The following is a 19,217-nucleotide window of genomic DNA, read 5'->3' as shown; positions in this document are numbered from 1 at the left end:
GCAGGCATCCAACCTGCTGAGCTTCGCCGTAAAGGAGCCATGATTTCCCTTGCTCGTCGCGCACTGGACCCCGACCACCTCCTCCACAGTACATTCCAGCGCCTACCTGGAGGACAGCAGCGACTAAAATCAAGACGCCCATTTGTGCCTGCCGCACGACAGCTTCTGAACAACGTTGAAGATCTTGGAATAAGTGCGGCACACTGGACGAACTACACATGGAACATGGAGTGGCAAAACAACACCTCCCGACTCCGTGATTTCCTACCCGACGTCGATCCCCACCCTCCGGGAATGTCCCTCGCAAGACTTGCGTGGGTCCGGCTTAACCGCCTACGAACCGGCGTCGGTCGCTTTCGTTCAGACATGTGCAGATGGGGCCTGGCTCCCTCACCGGGATGCGAGTGTGGCGCCACAGACCAGACAGTAGATCATGTCGTCCATGACTGCCCAATCCATCAACCACCACATGGAGCGCCTGGACTGAAGGCCCTGGATGACGAGACTGTCGAGTGGCTGATGACATCATGCCCAAACATATAGTCCAGAAGAACAGCTCATACGACGAAGAAGATTGAAACACTACTTTTGCGATTGTCGTAGGTAGCCAATTCGTGGTCAGCGATGAGTGCGAGCGGAACTGCAAATCCACTTGTGAGGGAATTTCCTCATTTGAGGAGATTTGAACAACAAATTTATGAAAAAGAAAAATTGGGACAAACTAAAAAAAAATTGAGAAAATAAAAAATGAGTAAATCACAAACAAATAAAACATTAAAAAACGCAAAAACTTGCAAAAGAGTTTGACATGTTTACATTTTAAGGTTCTCACACTTTTACAACATATTATTGTTTTAGGCTACCCAGATCTATTTATTAAATTGATTCAGCACTTGTAGACGTTGCTGATTACCAATTTTATAGTTTGGCTAATTTGTCAAGTGAAGCAAATCAAAAAAATAATCCAAACTGCACTATGCAATACGTAGCCTAATATATAACCTATTTCAAAATATATCATGGCATGGATACTTAGGGGAAGGGAAGATAATTTGATACGGAAGGTAATTTGATGCACTCCCCCTACAGAAATGTACAAAAAATATTAGTCAAAAATATTGTCATTAGGTGGAAGATTTATGAACATAATGCTTACAAAAATTGCACCATTCAGCTAACTCGTGCTTTTGTGGCATAAAATTGTAAAAGTGTGTTTTTTGAGTATTTTCGGAAAAATTTTAACTCATGATCATTTTTGTCTGGAAAATTAAAGAAAAGTTCCTGAAAGATGAAACCAAACTCATTTGACAGTTCGTTTATAAGGCTTCAAGGACATGTCACGTTTTTTCTGCAATGTGCATCTAACCATACAAAAATCAGAATTTTATAACTTTTTTTGAAAAAGGTAAATTGATACATTGGAGAAGGTAAATTGATACAGTAGGCTATATTAAATTCTTTTTTGTGACTGTAATAAATGTTGTCATTGATTCAGTTGGTTTAAATAAGTTATTCTTTATTAACTAGACTTGCTACTTTGGGAAACAACTATTATATAGGCTTTCGTAGGCCTACACGCTATCTGCTGTCAAAAAATGAGAACAGCGCAAAGCACCTCCCTTGAATAAGAACTCCAGCCAATCATCCTTCCCATGTCCCTCCCGCTGCAGAAGCTTCGCCGCACACATAGGTCTCAACAGTCATCCTTGGACCCAATCACGTCAACCACATATTAAATTTTCATTTATTGTTTTGAACCATAGAGAAATAAAACATAGTAACTTTAGCGGATTTAACATACTTTATTTCACACAAAATATAACATAATTAAAATAAATAAACTCAAACGTTTTCGACACGTACGTGTGTCCTCATCAGGAATTAAATCTGCAATACATAAAATGAAAAATCGTAAGATAAATTTGACTATGCACTGTAACTGTAACGACACTCTGGACTGAAAGCACAAACTGAACAAATGATATGAGAATGATTGCGAGTAAGTTATGCGATATTGTATTGTTTTGCTGTCAAATATTGTTTTGCTGTCAAAGAGGATTTCTGTGTTAGTTTTACTGTATCAAATTATCTTCCGGGTGTATCAATTTGCCTTCCGTGGAAGGTAAATTGATACATTTGAGTGACGTTTTTAAAATTTCAATTAGAATAAAAGTAACAAAAATATAAAAGTGAAAATGTTTTTAAAAAGTGTGTAAGGGATCAGACTTTCATTTCAGCCTAAAATCAATAGTTTGTGTCACGTAATTTTCAGTTAACAGGCAAAAATGTTAAAAGTGTATCAAATTACCTTCCCCTACAACTTATGTGGGTGCAAATGTAGAATGCATTTTATCTGTGATGTAGCCACAATGGTACAAGGAAGGAATCAGCCTTTTAGTTGAGTCTGTCTTTAGCATCTCATTAAAAGCTGTATACAACTTCAATTATATTTCGTGCAAGTAATTTTATGATTTCGTTAAAGTTGATCCTTTTTTTCCGAAAAAAGTTAAAGCAAGGCTACCTGCAGATACTGCCTGATTTGTCACATTTTTATTACATTTTCATTTTGTCACACAAATCGGCTTGCGTAAAACAACTTTGTCTGTTTTTTTGCTGTAACTTTTGCTGCATACGTCTATGTAATTGTCCAAAAGGATGTAAAAAATTCTTCATACGTGACATTCCACTTGTATTTTACTTGCTGGCGAAACGTGTCCTCTTTTTAGGCGATGAAAATATGGTAGGCCTATCCATGTGGTACTTTTGGACCCGGGCCCGGAATATTTAGGGTGCCCGGATTTAATAGATTCCCTGCAACCAAACTTTATCAAGATATTAATATAATCAGATCTAAAGAAATTGCCATCAGAGGTTAAAACAGCCACTTAAGCCGTCACATGGTAAAGTACCGGGCCCCCTTCCGGGTATAGTGATTTCCCTAACAACGATTTTTATTTTCAAAAACACGAAATATTTTTCTTCACCCACTCTTTAATTTTGAATATATATATTTTTTTGGAGGTAATCACTTTTAGATACTTGCGTCAACTTTACAAAGAATTAATTTCAGACAAAAACTCCTACAACTTTGAACATACTGACGAAGATCGTGATTGAGAGCAAGGATTTCGCGGTTTACGGAGAAATCCCTAATGCGTAATTGCGCAGTTGGGGAAATTCGTGGATACAACAAATCTTTGAGAATATAGTAATATATATATAGCAAGGTTGCCTCCAGTAAAGTGCTCAATCGGCATAAGCCAAGAGCGTCCATAACTGCAGACAGTGCACACTGCCAACCTTGCCAAAGTGCTCAAACTGCAAGCAGTGAGCTTTGCGCAATGCATAGCAAGGTGCCCATATAAATGATATTTCTCCTAATTTTCTACTTTGAACGACATGTGTCGTCCTCATTTTAACAGCACATCAATAAAAGTGTGTACACAACCTTTATATTCATAACAGTATCGATAAAAGGGGCCCGAAAATAAATTGGTACCCGGCCCGACAAATCCTGTCAACGGCCCTGACTGCGATACAGTGAATCAATCAATTCTTCTTCTTCATCGTGTGTCACACGGCCGTAGCCCAGTGGATCACGCAACTTTGCCGTTGAACTCGGCCAAATCCTGTACTGAGCACCTTGCTTTTAGGTCATAATCAGTCAAACAAGCTTACCTCGGTATAGTTCCATATTCCTTTTAATGTAGGCTGTAATAGCAGAAAACAAAACATATATTTTCATTCACATGAAAGCTATTCCATGGGGCACCGAAAAAACATTTGGTTATCCAAGTCAAGGTGCCCCAGATGGGATATTTTACTGTGTGCAATGAATAATTAAATGAGCAGTATGGAAAAAAATAGTTATCAGCAATAATAAAGCAATAATAATCAAAAATAGCACATCGATGAATCAGGTAATGGTGTCCAATGATTCCTATCGTCAACATACGTATCAAGATATGGCTGATATAAACTGAGCAAAAACAACTGCGCTTGAAGCACCTCATGATCATACAATGCCTGCGTGCAAATCTCATTTTAGAAGTTTTGCATATTTTTGGGTTGTTTTTGGTGAGGGAGGTGAGGTACTGTCGCATCTCGATTTACTCGCGTTCTGTAACTGCTTACAAGGGTCACGTGGGTTCGTGCTAAGTGCAACTAGTGATAAATAAAAACGTAGCCTATACAGAAGACAGTATGAATACAGCAACAACAACATAAATTTAGAATATAGATCATTACAGGGAAGCAGAAATTAAGCAAAAACATTAATTGTACATTTAAGGGCCATAGCCAGACAAGGACCATTGGGCAATACTACTCTTGAAATTTATTTACCACCAGTAACAAGTTTATTAATGATACTAAAAGGGTATTTTTTTATTCATGTTTGCAGTTTTCTATATTTTACAAACAAATATTTGATTTGGACTTTTGTGGTTGATAACTTTCGCCTTAGGATCTTTCTCATCTTTAATATGTGATCCATTTCTAAAATGTTTTCTTTTTCACAGATCCACTATGTCCACCAAGATCAGGGTCACCTTTGCAATCATTTGGTCCCTGTTCCACATGTGCTGCCACCACGTGCATCATCGGGACCACGTGCTGCAGTGATGGCTGCCGTACACAATGTCTTCGATTCTTACCCACACCAGCACCAAGTACGGACTTGATTTATGTTTCGTATTATAATTTGTATAAAAATATATGTTATATATTTATATAACATATATTATAATATATAATGTTATAATGTTATATGTATATTATATATTATAATCTGAACAAAAATTTATATTATGCATTTTACAAGTGGCATAAATAGAAATTGATGATTTTTTTTTTAATTTATGGTGGGTACATTTATAAAAAAAAAAGTAAGAAAATCACACGTAGGCTACAAAAGTTCAGAAAACAAACGAAGATTTGTTTTTGTGGATAAACTACTTTCAATGATAGATATGTTAACAACATATACAGCATAGCATAGTTCAGTTTATTTTTATTTGCAACCGTCACAACAAAATCATGTCAAAAAATGTTACTTGCCAAACATAGCAGAAGTCTAGAAAAAGGTAAAAGCGATAAAATACAAAAGTCATAACGTGCTTGATCGAAATAGAATAAACAGCTTGAAATTTGTCACGGTTGCAACACCTTAGGCAAGTGGTCAACTGATACAATTCACAAAATTATCTAGTAGGTTAGTACTTTTCCATCTCTTACTTAAATATTTGAACATTTGCTATCAGTTCATATCTACAACAATTAGTGGTGATATATATTGGTTTGTTTTGCTTGGTTGTTGGTTTGACATTTTTAACGTAGGCTTCCGGTAGCAAATTAAAAAGGACCAAGTGTTTAGTTGGTGTTTGGTATGCAAAACTTCACTTATTTCTTATGTTTCTAATTCTCGATGGGCAGCATAATATGCTAATAGCAGTCAAACATATTATGTTTACACAGTGGATATAATCGTCTCCAAATAAGATGATGTACTAAAAGTACAGTAATTACGATATATTTTTAGACCCCAGATGTCCACCACTACCTCCAAACAGTGGAGACATAAGATGCGTCACTGTTGATGTCTGCAATATTCCTTGCCGTCAAGATCAATTATGCTGCCCCAGTCCATGTGGGCAAAGGTGCACAGATGTACCACAGGGTAAACAAATTATTATCAGTAGTAATAGTTGTATGGTTTAGCCACGTTCTGTTGATTGCGTTAATTGGTGTCGTAAACCGGTTTGTAAAATGTAGGCTACACGCGTATCACCAACTAAGAGGAAAAGCATCGCAATAGACAAAACTGTCGGAATTTTTCATTATCACCGGTGGTATGCTTAATTGCTTAACATGTTATCGTTGCGGTTGCGCCTGCCAGTCACACATTGGACTTTTTAGCCATGAGGGCTGGCAAATGACGTGATTTTTAAACTGCTATCTTCGTTCCGAAGTACTGCCATATATACTTGGCTCTAGTTAAAGCTTGAGCATACAGCAGCAAGACGTTTAAAAGTATGCATCCTGGGTTTCTTGGCTATTCATCCACTTTATTTGAATAAACGGAGCCAAAATCTGGCTTCAACCAAAGAGAATATTAGTGAATTTGGCTTACTCTGGGTATTTTGCTCAATTTGCCTACTGTCAAATTTTACACCTAAACTGCCACATTCAGATCAGACATTAGGCTACGGCCAATAGTAAAAACATATTTTGTTCATGTTTCTTTTTCAGGTAGGCTACTAACCTTTGGCTGAATAATTCTGCCAGCATTAAGAAAATAAAACAAACTGTGTTTATGTCATTTTAAGTTGTTTTCCTTCAAAATTAAAAGTAACCTATAAGCAATGACACAGCAATTTCAAATTGTGGAAAAATCTGGTCAAAGAAATTTTTCGGCATGTCATGCATTATAACACGAACTTTCAATTTTACTTGTGATTGGATGAACCGCATTTTTAAAATGCACTGTATGAAATTTAAAAAAAACAGTATGAAATTTCAAAATTTCATACTGTATTGTTTCATCTTATGTTCGTTGCAAGACCGCTATCAATAAACTCTAAAAAAAAACACAAATAGATTTTTGATGTTATATTTTTCTTGTGAATTCCCTGCAACAGCATTGCGTGTTAACTGAGTTATTGAAATTATTCGGATTATTAGTTTTTTTAATAATAATAATGTTTGTTTTTATACAGCGCTGTATCCATCGCAGAATGCGCTGCTCCTCAGCGCTTTACAAAGCAGACAATGTCAATGCAGCCGTATATTGCAAAATCATTTTTCTTGTTGTTCTTAGCTTCTCCTAACTTTATTTTTAGCTGGAAAATTCTTGATCTTAAAGCTACTGTTTTGTGGTAAAAAGGCCCCGTAAAAAGGTTTAATTTTCTGAATTCGAAACACGAGAAAAGGATGCAGCTATGATACTGTATCATCATGATCATTAAACGACAATCTAACTATAAAACAAATGTAAAACGCAGATCTGCGATGTCCTGCACTGCGAGGATCTGATCTTTAAGCGTTAGCGTAAACAAAAAGTCTACGCCGCAAATCTACGGCGTAGAATTTGCGGCGCATACGTACATCTCTGATTATCATCAAATGACATCCTAACTATAAAACAAATGTAAAACGCAGATCCGCGATGTCCTGCACTGCGAGGATCTGATCTTCCAACGACTGGAGGTCGATGTCCATCTTGCTTTAGAGGGAATCGTTGTCCTCCCAACCAAATCTGCTGTCGCGCCGGATGTGGATCTATCTGCATTCCCATCCCGACACCACCTTCCACTCCGAGTAAGATAAAACAAATACCAATGTCGTTAGTACGACTTACCACCCACTGAGATCAAAAATCTATGCAAAACTGTGGTAATCAGACTATAACTAGTAAAAAATTAAAGACGACTCAGTGGTTAGTGTTCGATATCCAAAATGTTGTATGCTTCCGTACACCACCCACAACAAGTAAGACGAATACCAACGACTTCAGCATCATATGACCAACCAGTCGGTCTAAAGTTTAAACAATGTTGGGTACGTTAGTCAAAATTGTGTTATCAACTTGGCTAGTACCATATAGCCTAAGCTTATGCAAGTGCTACCAAAAAGTATTTTTATTGATTGACAATATTTTATTATTTCAAGACACCAACTATTTGTTTTTTGAGTGATATTAACTAGGGGTTTATGCGTTATATTGTTGTTATTTAACAAATTTCTTACTTTTCTTAATTTAAATTTTTTGCTAGATAAATGCTAAATCATATTTAAACTGTTTTCCAACATTAAAAGTTAGTGAAGGTTAGTTTTCTTCACTTGAACTTTTCCAGTTTCAATATGTCTATAGCAGCTTCAGTATTCTACGTTCATTTGTATTTTTTAACAGACCCAGCGTGTCCTAAAGTCCCAACTGGGATCGCTTGCTTTGCTCCTGTATTTTGTCCCAGAAGATGTCCTCCGGGTCTGACATGTTGTCCTCATCCTTGCGGAATGTCTTGCGTCGATACCGCTCAAGGTAGAGGAATATCGTATAGAACATTTTAAATTAGTGTTCCAGTTTTTTTAAACTGCTTTGATTTTTGGATGAATTATGATTAGCGTATTAAAATTAAAGACGTTGAATCAATATAAAAAATGACTAAGTTGCTAGCTGGGTAATAACACAAGAAGCTTAATTCTCTCCAGCCAATTAATACAGAATGCTGTTATTCATGCTTAATCAGTCGTTCACTCTTTAATGAGCGTACCTAACTGGTTAGCAGTAGCAGGGCCGGATTTAGCTGACGGGGGGCCCGGGGCACTTTTAGATCGGAGGCCCCCCGTGCAAAAAAATTTTTCGCGCCTACGGCGCGAAAAACCACCTTTACGTCTACAGTAGTATTGATCCAGCATTGCACAGCATTTTTGCAGAAACGTCAAAGGTTGAAAGAAAAACAATTAACACAAAATCACATTTTTTCACGTAGGGGGGCCCTTCAGAAGTCGGGGGGCCCGGGGCACATGCCCCTCCTAAATCCGGGCCTGAGCAGTAGCAAGGTGTTTCAAAGATTATGTGACGCAAAAAGAATCCTATCATATGAGTCATATGATAAGATATCATTTGAATCAAATTTACCTTGTTTCTCAATTTTGGCTTCATAGCGAGTAGTAGGACATACTACAGTAGTGCAGAAAATGAAGGATTGTGCAATGGTATGTGAAAGAGCACATTAACGTTATACAGTATTGGCATCGTGTACTGTAGCCATGAAAACCAGACCGTTAAAGAAAGAGTGTGTAGACGTTTGTGGTCCACCAAACCGGTTTCAAAAACTCTAATGAATGCAAACCAGTTTTGAAAAGAAATGTATCCAATAGGCTAATAATCCCATGTGGTAGTATGATTGATAAAGGCACAATTTGGTAATCGAACTGTTGAAGTTGCAGATCTTTATACTAATAGTTCGCGTAAAAAATACTAATGACACTGCTCTAAGTGTGCCATTGATGTCAAGATTTGAAAACAAACAAGAATTTGTTTTTGCAGATGGTTGTAATGTGGTATGGCACAGCAGATAAGGTGTTGGCTTTTCGATTAATGCAAACGTTGTTCAATAGCCGGCTGAAACTGGTTGTTGAAAACACCGCTCATCTTTACCCAGGGTGTAATAAATTGGGTGGATGTAGATGCTGAAGGAAAGGCGACCGAAAGAAAGCAACTATAGCCAGACCACGCTACTCTCGTTATTGCCGAATTACTGGTGTGATGCCTTATTATTCTCCGAAGCTAAATAACTGACTATGGGACCACCACCTTTACTTAACTATAAAAACTCATTGAGAATCCAAACTTAAATCAAAGGCAACTATTCGTTTATAGTACAAAAGTCTGTTTACTTTTACTGTTTGTTTATAGATCCACGTTGTCCATCAGCTTTCGACGGCATCACAACTACCAGCTTAATCCCTTCTTCGTGTCTGACATGCGCCACTGTGTTTTGCTCTCCTGGAACTGTATGCTGCAACACTGGATGCTCTCCCAGCTGCATTCAAATTCCAGAGCCCACAGGTGTTTGATTTGTTAAAATACAAGTTTTATGAATAGAACATGCTGATTTGTCCTTTTTTATGTTAATTTCATGTGTACTTTAAACATCAAGTTCTTGTCCAACTTACACAGCGTTATCGGTACAATATAGGCTACCATAGTTTTCATAAGTAGCATTGAAAAATGAACAGTTGATCCTGACTACCTATAATGGGACTTACATCATTTTAAAATATTAACTATCACCAACAATCGGCGTCTATAGTGACAAACATATTGATATAACGTTGTGATACATAAATTTTTGCGTATAGGCTAAGCATTTTCATTTACTTGCAGTTGATCCAAGGTGTCCCCTTGTGAGACCATCAGGGGGTCCTTGCCTTGCACAAGAGCAATGCTCACGCAGATGCCCACCACGACAGATATGTTGTCCCAGCTTTTGTGGAACTGCTTGCATACCTCTTCCCTCAGGTTTGTAACGAGACAAAAAATTTCCTTATTTAAAATGTCATTTGTTTTCTTAATGAAGAATGAGTCGAACTATTCCGAACTCCACAGCAAAACAAGAACAAATGATGATATTTTTCAAACAAAATTTCAAATTTAATCAACGTAACACTACTTAGCACTCAAATCCATTTAGAACAGTGATCGCATTCCTTACTCCTTCAGATTCAAGTCATAAACCTGTATTTGTACCGGATTTCTCCTTTGAAAAAAGGTATAGCTTACTTACAAATTTCAATGTCCAATTTTAAAAATTAATCATAAAGTTCAAGTTTACGCTTTAGCGTCTTTTATTTTTCTGAAGAAGATCAACTTTTCTGCCCGAGAATTTAGCAATAAAAGCAAGGTTTCAAAAACTACAAAACGCACTCTTTTATTTTCATATTTTGTTTGAAAGTGCTCGTATCAGTAAAACAGGTTCTTTTACAAGACAATAGTCGCCTGACAGTAGCCACCAGTCAAGCAGCCTACCAAAATAATTTTCATAAATCCCGGTTAGCTAAATCCACGTTTTGCTTTTTTGTTTGTCGTATCCAGGCTTGAATGGATGAAGATGGATGAAGACTTAGATTAGATAGACGAGAAGGTAAGGAAGCTAATCTTCATGTCAAGCTTCAGGCATGCCTTTAAGTGTCCTGCCAAAGACACAGCCGCATGCTCTTGAGCGGTATCGAACCGGCGCCATTTCGCTTGTCGCATACCAGCTCTATCACCACTCGGCTATGCAGCCGACTTATGGTTACATCACACAACAAAACAGGTGTTATGACTGGTTGCACCCTTTTGCGGCAATAACATAAATAAGAAATCGACTACTTCTGATTTTTGTTTTTCGACAGATCCAACTTGTCCGGCCCGTCCGACTGGCCCAGTCTGTGTTGCACCGGTGTCTTGTCCTCCGAGATGCCCACCAGGTCTCACTTGCTGTCCCCATCCATGCGGAACGACATGCATTGATACTTCTCAAGGTGAGTTTGCCACTTCCAGGTAGCGTGAGAGAGAAGCGCAAGAGAGCGTGGAAAAAAGGTCGGTTTCTTGGCTGTGGGCCTCAATTGTAAGGAAGTGAGTTTTTCAACCCGTACTGGATGTCTTGGCAATGGATTCTAGCCAATGTTAATTCGATCGTGCAGTTGCACTTTAAATCAAAAGCAACTATTCGTTAATAGTACAAAATTTTGTTTTTTTATTAATATGTTTGTTTATAGACCCACGTTGTCCATCAGCTTTCGACGGCATCACAACTACCAGCTTAATCCCGTCTTCGTGTCTGACATGCGCCACTGTGTTTTGCTCTCCTGGAACTGTATGCTGCAACACTGGATGCTCTCCCAGCTGCATTCAAATTCCAGAGCCCACAGGTGTTTGGTTTGTTAAAATACAAGTTTTATGAATAGAACGTGCTGATTTGTCCTTTTTTATGTTAATTTCATGTGTAGGCTACTTTGAACATAACCTTCTTGCCCGACTTAAACAGCGTTTTCGGTAGACTACAGTGTAGGCTAAGATAGTTTTCATAAGAAGCATTGAAAAATGAACAGTTGATCCTGAGTAGGATAATGGGACTTACATCACTTTAAAATATTAACTGTCACTAACAATTGGCGTCTAGTGACAGACATATTGATATAACGTTGTGATACATAACTTTTTGTGTAGGCTACGTATTCTTATTTACTTGCAGTTGATCCAAGGTGTCCCCTTGTGAGACCATCAGGGGGTCCTTGCTTTGCACAAGAGCAATGCCCGCGCAGATGCCCACCACGACAGATATGCTGCCCCAGTTTTTGTGGAACTGCTTGCATACCTCTTCCCCCAGGTTTGCAACAAGAGAAAAAGATTTCCTTATTTAAAATGTGATTTGTTTTCTTAATGAAAAACGAGTCGAACTATTCCGAACTCCACAGCAAAACAAAAAACAAATGATGATGTTTTTTATACAAAATTTGAAATTTGGTCAACAAAACACCATTTAGCAATGAAAATCATTCAGACCAGCAATTGCGTTCCTTACTCTTTTAGATTCAAGTCATAAACCTGTATTTGAACTGGGTTACTCCTTTGAAAAAGTATAGCTTTCTTACGAATTTCAATGTCCAATTTTAAGAATTAATCATGAAGTTCAAGTTTACGCTTTAGTGTTTTCCAAAGAAAATCTACTTTTCAGCCCGAGAGTTTATCAATAAAAGCAAGGTTACAAAAATTACAAAACGCACTCTTTTATTTTCATATTTTGTTTGAAAGTGCTATAGTATCCCTAATACAGGTTCTTACACAAGACAATAGTCGCCTGACAGTAGCCACCAGTCAAGCAGCCTACCAAAATAATTTTCATAAATCCCGGTTAGCTAAATCCACGTTTTTCTTTTTTGTTTGTCGTATCCAGGTTTGGATGGATGAATGTGGATGAAGATTTAGATAAGATAGACGAGAAGGCAAGGAAGCTAATCTTCATGTCCATCTTCAGGCATGCCTTTAAGTGTCCTGCCAAAGACACAGCCGCATGTTCTTGAGCGGTATCGAACCGGCGCCCTTTGCCGTACCAGCGCTATCACCACTCGGCTATGCAGCCGACTTATGGTTACATCACACAACAAAACACATGTTATGACCGGCAGAGTGAGTTCGATTGCACCCTTTTGCGGCAATAATATCAATAACAGGTTTGACCACTTCTGACATTTTTGTTTGCTAAAAGATCCAACTTGTCCGGCTCGTCCGACTGGTCCAGTCTGTGTTGCACCAGTGTCTTGTCCTCGGAGGTGCCCACCAGGTCTCACTTGTTGTCCCCATCCATGCGGAACATCATGCATTGACACTTCTCAAGGTGAGTTTAAAGTCCGCCCAGATAGCTCAGTTGATTAGCGCTTGACTTCGTGAACGAAAAAGCTTCAAGATCAAGCGGCGCTAAGTCGATTCTCTGTGTGCGTTTGAGCAACACATTCTAAGGACTGCTCTCCATTCAGCGGCACTTAATGGATGGAATAATTCCCCGTTAACAATACTTCAACAATCGGAAACTTCACTCTGCCAATCTCGGTAGCCGGCCTGCGTCAAAAGCCTCTACAAGTAGGCTACCGTATGTCAAACTACCAGGAATACCCTATCAAGGCTTTTTCAGTCCGAGGATAAAGGTTTAAAACCAACCAACCTGATGCACAATTTGGTCACGAACTAGACTAGAATTTAGAAGAATAAATTTTACTTTACATAAATAAGTGATGACAAAAACGTTGATGTCTCTTAACCTCTGTTCCGGTTTCTCGATGTTATTGAGAATGAAATTCACACATGGATCCTTAATGCAGGATACAATCGAACAGCAATTAAACACAACAAGTAAACACAATCAACCAGATTCGGATACTTATATATTGATAAAGCTTCTGCAGCCGCAAACGCAACTTTTTCAGTGTCTGGAAAAGTAAGGTAGCCTACTAAAAAAATAAAAATTAAAAATTAACTACCGACAAATCAACTAAAAGCACTGTAAAAATCTTTTAAGATAAAAATTAAAAACAAACTTTTGAACAGTTGCAAAGCTACACAACATCCAAAGCAAAGGGTACCATAAAACTGCTTAAAGATGAAATTTTTAAAACATTGATACTGATGCATTGATGATGCACTGATGCTGATGCATTTAAAACATGGGTGCAATTTAAAACAGACCGAAGATGCCCAGCGTCAGATGGAATTAGCACCAATGCAGCATTGTTTGGATCTTGTGGGACTTGCCGTACGGTGAGATGCAGGCGCGGAACGATCTGTTGCAATCCCGGATGTAGACCAAGCTGCATTCCAATCCCGAGACCTCCAGGTGATATTGGTTTACATACTTTTTCTTATAAGGAGTAGCGTTAGTGTTATAGCCCACTGCAATGTATACTTTACGATTAAAAATTTCATGCTAAGGCTAAAAACAATTCGATATGTCGGCAAAAGAATTTGTATGCTGCACATAGGCAGTAGAACTTACAGTCGCTTCTATCGGAGCAACTTACAATTTAGTCTGAGACTTAATTTTATGACTAAAGTTGAGTTTTTAGCCTAAAAGTTTAAATTTTATTTCATCCAGTCATCGTAAATTTTGCCACTGCTCTGCTGCTGTTGAGAAAATAGCAACCATTTAATTTTTAAAAAAATCAAATGAGGCTGTTTACCATTTTTACTGCAGAAACGATATTGTAAATCTAAGTGATAAAATGTAACTTGAATTGGCTAAATTGAAGTTTTACTAGTGTCCCAGAAGCTATACAATTAAACTACAACAATTAGAAATTAAGCACTGTTTGGCATATAAAATCATATTTGATAGAATTGAAAACGTTCATTCAATGTAATTGTCTGACGTTTAAAACCAATAAACACTTTTAAAATTGTGACTTAAATTTAAAGTTGATAAACAATATTTCAACTCAGTCATAGTAAGAGAGAAAGAGAAACCTGTTATTTTGTCTGCTGCGAAAAATAGTATACGGTACAAATATAAACCGGTACAAATATATTCAACAACAGACAGGAAGCAGCGAAAGACTATATTAGTCATTGAGTCAGCTGCTTCCCGTGTTTTTAATGTGACAAATGTAAAGCATCGGCATTACGTTGCAAACAAGATTAGCATAAGTTCCGCAAAACTGTAAACAAAAAAGTGGATTCCTGTGGTTTCATTGTAACATCAAAAAATATCATGCCCTACAAAAGTAAGTTAGTATAAGAAATAAAAAAAAAAAACCTATGCAAAAACAACAACTGTTAACTGCTAGCATAAAGGACGAAGCAAAAACACTAAAAGTAGGCCTATCTTTATAAATTCATACTTTAACAAAATCAGTCAGTGTATAGGCCGACTTGAGTACAGTTAATAAGATTGCAGTCGTTAATAAGTAGTACGTAGCACACATTCGTGAGGAGTAAGCCTATACGTATAGTACTAACAATGTTCAATCCGAAATAATCGTCAATGTTGTGACAATAAAAACAGTCACGGACCAAGTTCATTCATATAATAAATTTTTAGTTTTTTCGTGAAAGTTTTAATACTCGTAGCCCCAGCTATTTCTGAAGGTAAATCATTCCATATTTTTGCGCCTAAGAATTTCAAACTGCCTTGACCCTTTCTTGAGCTGACACTACGTAAGTGAAAGTTATTTTTTTGAGAAGCTCTCGTGCCATGGCAATGCACCTCAGTAATTTCCTGAAAGTAAGGTTCAAAGTAGCCAGGTAATAGCATATTTTTAAATTTAAAGACAAATTTAGAAATCTCTAGTTTATGCAAATTACTGATAGGAAGTATGTCGAGATCTTGGTACAGTGGTGAAAGTTTTGCTGTTCTGTTGCTAAAGGTTATTGTGCGAATGATTCGATTTTGCATTGTTGAAATTTTCTTGAGCAGTTTTTGTGTGCTTGAACCCCAACATAAAATGCCATATTGTATTATTGAGCGTGCAAGAGCATAGTACAGCGTTAACATGCTTTGTTTGTTTGTGTAGTTTCTAATTTTATAAAATATTTCAGATATTTTCGCCAATCTCCCAGATAGATCTTTAATGTGATAATTCCAACTTAGTTTGTCGTAGTAACAATAATTTTTTTATCAGCATTATGTCCTCCTCTTCCTAGAGGAGAAGTGAGAGCACGATGTAATAATGGAAGACGACTAGGCTCAGTTTGCCGTTTGAGTTGCCCTCCCGGTCGTATATTGCCGGATGGCGTAAGCAGGAGAGTAACCTGCCAGCCTGATGGAACGTGGGATCAAAATTTGGAGAACGCAAGATGCATCAGACGTAAAACTTGTTAAAATTCTTATAATCTACCACTAATTTTTTTTATCATTTTTATGACATAACAAACAAGTGGAAACAGTAAAAACAATTGCCAGAGTCAAACTAGCAAACTTTTAAGCTTCGTACAAATGCTCTTATCACTCTGTCAAGCAGCACAGCTTATTTACGGTATAACAATGTTAACGATATAAATCTGCCATATCAATGTGGCTTTATCTTCAATAGCCACATTAAACTCAATATTCTTACTCTAATCATATTCTCGATGGTTTTTTCAAAGGACAAAATCTTGTAGCAATTGTTATATTTGACAAATATTGAATTTTTGAAACATTGACCCTGTATTATGAAATATGTTTTATATGTTTCATTTTCAGGACCTCCGCCTAGAATGTGTCCTCCTTTGGTGGATCTTTCATCTCGCCCTACCATCTTATTCAGCTGCGATAGGGGTAGAAACGTGGGTTCTAGATGCACGATATACTGCCAGCCACCCCAAACCTTGTTGGGTTTGGTCCCCAGCGTAAGATGCTTGCCGTCAGGAAACTGGGACCAAAGTTTGGAAAACTCAAGATGTGTGCCCGGTATGTAAGTTCCTTAAAGTTGCTGTTGTTGTTCAAATATAAGCTATCCTGTAATAACTACAGAGTTATAGATCGTAAAGATCACGTCGTTTTGTTTGTCGTATCCAGGCTTATACCCGGTGGTTGAAGATTTAGATTAAGTGGACGGGAAGGCAAGGAAGCCAATCGTCGTGTCCACCTTCAGGCATGCCTTTAAGTGTTTTGCTAAAGACGCAGCCACATGGTCTTGAGCGGTGTCGAACCGTCACCCTTTCGATTGCCGTATCACGTTGAGCTAACCCAAAAGAATGAATACCGAATGTCAAAAAGTATATTTTCGGCTTTCAAATAACTTGTGTTTTCTCAGCTTCTAACGTATGTCCAAGAGTACCACCAGGATCAGTTGGTGTTTGCACCATATGTGAACCTGGTCTCTGTGGCAGAGGACGGATATGTTGTCCTAATGGGTGTGGATCATCCTGCATAGACATTCCAAGTATGCTGTTTATTTATTTCAGTTTTATAACGATGAGAGTCTAAAAATGTCTTTTTAAAGCTAGTGGTTATGTTTTGGAAAGATACAAAGGTAACATTAATGGTTGACACAGAGATTGGCTTTCTTGCCTTTGCGTTTATTAAAACTTCAAATAGCAGGCATAAGATAAAAAGAAAAAGCATCAATTTTAGGGTTTACAAAATTACTAAGAAGCAAAATGGTTGAAACGACCTGTCACTCTAATTTGTTTGCTGAACATGAGTTTAGTATCTTCATTTTGGGTTCCTTATTTTTTAATTAGAGAAAATTTCATGTTAACCTAAAAATATCCTACACATACCGTGTGCGTATCAAAGCTGGATCATGTAGGCCTACATAGTTTTCAGTTCAATTGTATCATAATTACACCATCAAATTTTTAATTACATTACAATTACTTTATTTTGAAATTTTCAAACTACAATCACTTCAAATCTAATTAATTACACGTTTCAATTATAAAATTAAATGGTTCAGTATTTATTATCATCAATAAATTTTTTATCATCAATTGCTTGTGATAAAAGTTGCAAAAATAGTCTTGTATTCCAATAGTGAGTGCCTTTTTGCGGTACGGGATAGAATATTTACCAGTTATTGAATAGCCTATATATTTATAATTGAAACCAATTTTTTTTAAATTACAATTACATTACACAACAACAAAAAGTGTCATTAACAATTATAATTACATGAGAATGTGTAATTAATTACACTCAATTACAATTGTATTTTTAACGGTATTTATGTCACAGCTCCTTCCTGCCCTCGCCCATACACAAACCCAAGATCTAGAGTCACATTGGATTGTTCAGACGATTACAATATTGGTTCTACATGTCGAGTAGTATGCCCAAGTGGTTATGGCGTTCGCGGCATCCGACAAACCACCTGCAGAAACAATCGGCGTTGGCAGCCTAGACTTGGCAACACTCGTTGTGTGAGAGTGTGTCGACTTGGAGTGCTCGTCAACAATTGCCCCGTAGCGCCATGCCGGAACCCAGAAGCACAATGCTTGCCTTATCCAGAAGCTCGATGCGTGAATGATTACTGTGGTGGATGTTACTTTTACTTTGAGTTGAATAATAACCAAAAACTCTCAACTGAACAATGCAGAAGAAGTAAGTTCCAAAGAATTTAGTAATCCCATAATAGAGTTTATTTCAATTTCACATAATAAAAAGTAGGATATGTACTTATTATTTTCTTCACTTTTTACCAGCGATAAATAAAACTGCTACAGTTTCAAAAAATGACATTGTTATTGCCGTAGTGTAAACAATATTTTCAGCTTAATATGCAAAAAATAACCTAATCTGTAATGGTTCTTGAAATGTTCTAAAACTATTTAATTAAATTACATAATAAAAGTATAGGCATATATATTTATGTGGACTATAACTTTAAAATAGATTGAATGGATATTTCTGACCCCGACTCCAAAACTTTGACTTGAAAGATGTTGGCTACAGCACTATATTAGGTTACCTAAAATGATCAACATCAACTCTTATTGTGTTACAGCTACACTTTTCAATCGCCTTCCAGGAAGTTAAGACAGAATTGTTGGGTGATGATGATGATCCAAGAATCTTCTCCTAAAATCACTTTAGCAAAATCCCAGAGCTGCGAAAGTTGTTAGAAGTCTCATTGTGATATTACCTAGTTAACATGTGAAATAAAAATGTTTTTCTTTTGCTATGAACCTAAAATGCGTTTTTATTTTCTTCACAACCAGTTGCCTTGAAAATGAGACTTAGGAACTATTAAAGGTTAGAATCACGGAAAAAAGTGAAGAATAGAATTATAAAAGTTACAGAAGAAATCATTCATCAATAAAGAAATCTTCGGGTTGGTTGAAAGTTCACTACTTGACTATTCCTTTCCACATGAGCCGTTTTTCTATTTGGTTACAGCTGCTACAACAAGTCGCAGCAGAAAAGCTATTCCAACTAAATCGTCGTTTTGTTGGTTTTGAATCTTTATCCCCGGACTGACAAAGCCTTGATAGGTTATTCCTGGTAGTTTTGCATACTTATAGATGCTCTTGTCGCAGTTTGATTAACATGTTGCTGAACTTCAGAACCCATCAGTGCTCTTGTTATCATGCAATGTCAATTAGTAAACTTGGTTATTGATCGTTTTGCCTTAAAATTTTTTAATGAATAATCTAAAACAAAAATCATTTATAAACAGACTAAGCTTTTTGTAGTTCTAAACTGGCTATGTGATTCCAGTCATCACTTATCGGTAATCCTATAAATGACCATAAAATG

The 19,217-nt window shown here is 37.1% G+C and overlaps 1 protein-coding gene across 2 annotated transcripts in view; it reads left to right on the top strand.

Annotated features, from left to right (window-relative positions):
- The window catches only part of LOC145764782 (uncharacterized), a 29,104-nt gene extending 10,457 nt beyond the window's left edge, over positions 1-18,647 (top strand). The window contains exons 2-17 of one of the 2 annotated variants that reach the window (XM_082576456.1): positions 4,521-4,670; positions 5,540-5,677; positions 7,159-7,317; positions 7,910-8,038; positions 9,419-9,571; positions 9,890-10,024; positions 10,900-11,028; positions 11,266-11,418; positions 11,742-11,876; positions 12,756-12,884; positions 13,728-13,877; positions 15,658-15,843; positions 16,221-16,427; positions 16,774-16,902; positions 17,697-18,062; positions 18,466-18,647. In XM_082576456.1, coding sequence (XP_082432582.1) covers positions 4,521-4,670; positions 5,540-5,677; positions 7,159-7,317; positions 7,910-8,038; positions 9,419-9,571; positions 9,890-10,024; positions 10,900-11,028; positions 11,266-11,418; positions 11,742-11,876; positions 12,756-12,884; positions 13,728-13,877; positions 15,658-15,843; positions 16,221-16,427; positions 16,774-16,902; positions 17,697-18,062; positions 18,466-18,497 — 2,480 coding nt within the window. In that variant the 3' untranslated portion in view covers positions 18,498-18,647. The remainder of the gene's footprint in view (positions 1-4,520; positions 4,671-5,539; positions 5,678-7,158; positions 7,318-7,909; positions 8,039-9,418; positions 9,572-9,889; positions 10,025-10,899; positions 11,029-11,265; positions 11,419-11,741; positions 11,877-12,755; positions 12,885-13,727; positions 13,878-15,657; positions 15,844-16,220; positions 16,428-16,773; positions 16,903-17,696; positions 18,063-18,465) is intronic. The other variant, XM_082576457.1, reaches the window with a different exon arrangement.
- Positions 18,648-19,217: the final 570 nt, after the last annotated feature.

Source organism: Aplidium turbinatum, chromosome 2, assembly GCF_918807975.1.
Source record: "Aplidium turbinatum chromosome 2, kaAplTurb1.1, whole genome shotgun sequence".
Classification (NCBI taxonomy): Eukaryota; Metazoa; Chordata; class Ascidiacea; order Aplousobranchia; family Polyclinidae; genus Aplidium; species Aplidium turbinatum.
The sequence above is the reverse complement of the archived record's forward strand: the minus strand, read 5'-3'. Positions and strand labels throughout refer to the sequence as shown.